The sequence below is a fragment of the Penaeus japonicus genome, unplaced genomic scaffold (genome assembly GCF_977035675.1).
Source record: "Penaeus japonicus unplaced genomic scaffold, GWHDUDI00000001_assembly GWHDUDI00000012, whole genome shotgun sequence".
Lineage (NCBI taxonomy): Eukaryota > Metazoa > Arthropoda > Malacostraca > Decapoda > Penaeidae > Penaeus > Penaeus japonicus.
In genome coordinates, this window is record NW_028234414.1 from 34,399,051 (window position 1) to 34,404,050 (window position 5,000).

Genomic DNA, 5,000 nt, shown 5'->3' on the forward strand with positions numbered 1-5,000 from the left:
AACACACCCGCACAAACGCACACACGCATTCCGAGAAACCGCACGCCGCCGCGACCGCAAGCGTCCTCCCTCGACCTAGAGTAACCCAACACTAAACGCCGTTTTGCACAGGACATTTCGCCGATAAAAAACACCCTTAAATGTTCACGCCACAAGGGTCAAGATGCCACTTCCTTTCCATCATTTGCTGGAGTGTGCGCATGTCGACTCTCGCCCCCCCCCTCTTCTCCTCCGCAGACCCCTCCCCCTCCTCTTGTAAATGGCAAACCCAAATTTTCTGACATTGACTGCATGACCGCAGCCACTGCACTTTTCAGGCTTACAGATAGGCCTTAGTACTTTTCTCTCTGTCTCTGCCTTTGCCTCTGACTCTCCCTCTTCTCCTTCTTTCTCCTTCTCCCTCTCTCTCTCTCTCTCTCTCTCTCTCTCTCTCTCTCTCTCTCTCTCTCTCTCTCTCTCTCTCTCTCTCTCTCTCTCTATTCCTCTGTCTCTGTCTGTCTCTCTCTATAAACTCTCTCTCCTTCTCCTTCTCCTTCTCCTTCTCTCCCCCTCCCTCCTCTCTCTCTTTTTCTCTCTCCTTCTCCCTCCCTCCCTCCCTCTCTTTCTCTCTCTCTCTCCTTCCCTTCTTCTCTCTCTCCCTCCCTTCTTCCCTCTCTCCCTCCCTTCTTCCCTCTCTCCCTCCCTTCTTCCCTCCCTCCCTCCCTCCTTATCTCCCCCAGTCTCCCTATCTCCCCCCAGTCTCCCTCTCTCCCCATCTCTCTCTCCCTCCCTCCCTCTCTTCCTCTCTCCCTCTCTCCCTCCTTTCCTCCCACTCACCCACCCACCAATCCCTCCCACCCACTCACCCTTCCTCCCTCTCTAAATATTTCCTTCATTTTGGGCGCGTGTGTACGTTTGGCTATGCATGCTCAAGCGGCAGGTGTATACGGCTTCCATTACCTTTTCCCGCGAAGACAAGCATTATCCACAAGAGGCGATTCCTCTTAATCACCACAAGCCAAAAGATCAAGTTCGCGAAGGCACTAAATCTTCGCGTCTCTCCAGGGATTCTTGGAATCCCCCCCCCCCCCACTATCCTCCACTCTTTCTCTTCCCTTCCTCTGTCTCTGTCTTTCTCGATCTGTCTCTCTGTCTCTGTCCCTCTCCCTTTTCCCCTCTCTCCCTCTCCTTCTTCTCCCCCTTCTTCTTCTCCTCTTTCTCCTCCTTTTCTTCTCTTTCTGCTTCTCCTTCTCCTTCTTCTCTTTCTGCTTCACCCTCTCCTTCTCTTTCTCTTTCTTTTTCTCCTTCTCCATCTCTCTCTTCTCCCTCAAGCCTCATGCAGCCCAGCGTCCCTTGGGTCGCCCCCCAGGGTGATGGTGGTACAGAGGATATCATCATCACAACAGGTACACGTGTAATTACCTGAGCCACTCCATCACCCTTGAGCGGGACGACCACCACTGCCACTGCCACCACTGGAGCACCATACCACTACACCCCCTTTGTCATAGAGCACCATCGCATCCGCCTGCTGTTACTACCACTTTTGACAACTCGATTTCGATCACAATCACTAGGTGCAGCAACTAATGACTGATTCTTCTTTTTAAAAATGTATTAACGTCGATCTGTTGCTGTACCCATGAGAGAAAATATCTCCATCAAAGTTATATCAACAATATTATAATATCATTATGTTGTCATTGTTAATGTTAATACCATCACTATATTTTTTTTCGAAATCGGCTCTGAGCAGCTTTGTATGAGTCGCCCGGGGAAGGGAGCTACGTATGCAGATGAAGGAGAAAATGTAGCTATTCGTAGGTGTAGAACGGGTAAACATAAAACAGGTGATTCGGGGGATGCTTTGCTAAAGGTGAGCACGCACGACAGGCGAGTTTTACACACGCGAGTTACAGAGCCTACCGACAGGTGAAGCAGCGCAGGTAAGACAGGTCTGAGAGATAGGCCTAGCAGCAACAGGTAAGGGCGGACCCTATTCGGTTTCCACAATGTGTCATGATCAATCAGGGTACCATGATGACCTTAATCAGTTGATATCCCCGTCGACCTTTCTCCTCTCTCTCTTCCTCTTTCTTTTCTCCATCTCTCTCCTTCCCTTTCTCTTTCCTTTCTCTCCCTTCCCCTCCTCTTTCCTTCCTACCCATCTTCCTCCTTCCTTTCTTCCTACTTATCTTCCTCTTTTCCTTTCTTCCTCCATCTCTACCTCCTTCCATCCTTCCCTCCACCCTCTTCCTTTTACTCTCTCCTCTTCTTTCCCGTTTCCGCAGCCTCCTCCCTTCCTCCACTCTGCCCTCCTCACCCCCGTTTCTCGTCCACAGAGCTCGCAATCATATACTTTCGTGCGTGCGCGGCCGACAGGAGCGGGATCATATAACAGGCTATAGAGCAACATCTTAATGGCGGATTCCTCTTCAAAATATCCCACTCGCGAACTTCTTCATATTCAAAGTGTCACATTACGAGCCGCCATGTCACTGTCGCGGCACGATTAATAAAACGAAAGCGCTGCCCTCGATCGCCAGGGAGATACCCCGACCCCAACGAGCCGAACAACCTATAATGGCCATTCAAATCGCGCATATAAACAAACATCGGAGTGTAACCGATCTCTCGCTGTCTTTCCAGGCCTGATATGGACGGAGAAGGCGTGTTGGGGACCGGAATCGGGAGGTGGGGGAGGTGGGGGAGATGGGAGGGAGGGCATGGGGGTTGAGATGGGGGAGAGGGGGAGTGTGGAATAGACGGGAAGGGACGGGGAGAAGGGGAATAGAAGGAGAGGATGAAGAGATACTAAAGTGAGGGGGGTTGCACAGGAGAATAAAAAGAGGGAGAGGATGAGTGCTGAAAAAGAGGGAGATGACAGAAGAAATGGTATTGGTTCTGTTGCTGGTGCTGATGGTTGTGATACCGATTGTGGTAATAATGGCAATGATGATTACGAAGACAAAAGTCGCTGTGGCTCCATCAGAGCCGAGAGGGATCCCCGCCCCTTCACACACTCACACTCACACACACTCACACTCACAAACACACACACACACACACACACACACACACACACACACACACACACACACACACACACACACACACACACACTCACACATAAAAAAAGGCCCGATCCTCCGGCCCCAGCAGCATCGAACTCCGCGCCAGGCCATTCTGACCCGTAGCGTCGCCGCCGATGTTATCCGCCATCATAAAGTAAGCAGCACGCACCCCCTCCCCCTTCCCCTCCCCCTCCTTGGCCTTGTCCTCTCACACCCCGTGAAGCTTATCTGCATGATAATAACATAGGAGTCGCCAGCTATCAGGTTTGCCGTTGATCCACTGGCTGGACGGAGTTGGGGTCCGCGCGGGGTCGCCTTCTTCGCCTTTGCTGGGGTCCCTGTGGTCTTGAAATCTCCCTCGGGGCTTCCTCTTAGTCGTCTCCTTTTGATATATCTCTTCCTCACTCTTCACCTGCTTCTGTTCTATCTCTTATGTCTTATCTTCTCCGTCCTTCTCTTCCTCCTCCTCCACCTCCTTTTCTTCTTCTTCCTCCTCCTTTTCGTCCTTTTCTTCTTCCTACTCCTCCTTTTCGTCCCCTATCATTTTCCTACTCCTCGTCCTTCTCTTCTTCCTTGCCCTCGTCCTTCCTCCTCTTAGCTTTCCCCTTTTCCATCTCTCCCACTTTTGGGATAATTTTTCCATCTGTTTTACCTGATGTTTTTCTCGCACAGAAAACAAGGGCAGAATGACCTATTCGCCGACATCCAATTACTACGAGTGTTAGTCTTTGGCACACTCGCCTTCTCGCTTTCTCTCTTCTTCCTCTCACGCCTTTGCTCTCTCTCTCTCTCTCTCTCTCTCTCTCTCTCTCTCTCTCTCTCTCTCTCTCTCTCTCTCTCTCTCTCACACACACACATACACACTCACACTCATTCACTCCCTCCTCACAAAACATCTCATAATAAACGGTAGGCCTATCCAACTTACCATGAGGGGAGAGTGTGTGGAGAATACCCTCTATGCCCACCCCCTCACCTTCCTCCGCCCACATGTCGTCCCGGTGATGTATGGGCGAGTTCCTACGCCGGCAACAATTCAATCACCGGGATCAGGACTATTTCATGTCCCGTGTAATGAACCCGCGCCCCCACGCCCCCTTGGTCCTTACCTGGACAAGGATCTCTCACTCTGTCTCTCTGTCTCTGTCTCTGTCTCTGTCTCTGTCTCTGTCTCTGTCTCTGTCTCTGTCTCTGTCTATGTGTGTCTCTCTTAGACACACACACACACACACACACACACACACACACACACACACACACACACACACACACACACACACACACACACACACACACACACACTGTTCTTTTCCACGAACATAAAGATGGAAACGTATCCAGGACAGTTGCAGAATAATGTATAATGGCAATGGTGACATAAAATACATATCAGGACAAGCGAGACATCAACAACAAAAGCAACAATGCCAATGCCGAACAAAATAGCAAACAAGTGTTGCAGCTTCACACCCTGCCTTCAGAGCTTATGCAACAAAGGGCCACATCGCGACCTCCCGCCTCGCAGGGCCTTCCCTGCCGCTTGCGCAACGAGTTCCGGGGACACTCGAGAGCCACCCTTCCGTGCAACTTGCGCATTCTGATCGCACGCAGCCGCCTTGGGACGTGACAAGCCTCTGCGACAAGGAGCAGGCACCGGACGCTGTCATCACCATCGCCTTCATCACCCTAAGTGTAATTGTGTTGAATCTTCATCTAAGATGCGGCTGGTAATTATGTGTTGCTTGTCAACAATAACCGCGGCTTTAAGTCTTTTCTTTTCGCTTTCACTGCTATCATAAAACGGTCAAAACATTTTCACAAATTCTTACTTAATTCTCTCTTTTTATGTTACTCACGGTTACAATAAAAAGCGTCAACGAGCGTCACTCTAAAAAACAATAATAATAAAGTAACGAGAAGAAAGGAAGAAAAAAAAAAAAATTCGCT

The 5,000-nt window shown here is 50.2% G+C and overlaps 2 protein-coding genes across 20 annotated transcripts in view; both read right to left on the reverse strand.

Moving 5' to 3' along the window:
- Window positions 1–3,103, reverse strand: part of LOC147470816 (uncharacterized) — a 5,949-nt gene extending 2,846 nt beyond the window's left edge. The window contains exon 1 of the mRNA XM_086542858.1: window positions 1,035–3,103. Coding sequence (XP_086398984.1) covers window positions 1,035–1,292 — 258 coding nt within the window. The 5' untranslated portion in view covers window positions 1,293–3,103. The remainder of the gene's footprint in view (window positions 1–1,034) is intronic.
- Window positions 1–5,000, reverse strand: part of spdi (sperm antigen with calponin homology and coiled-coil domains split discs) — a 418,834-nt gene that overhangs the window by 119,925 nt on the left and 293,909 nt on the right. The window lies entirely within an intron of this gene.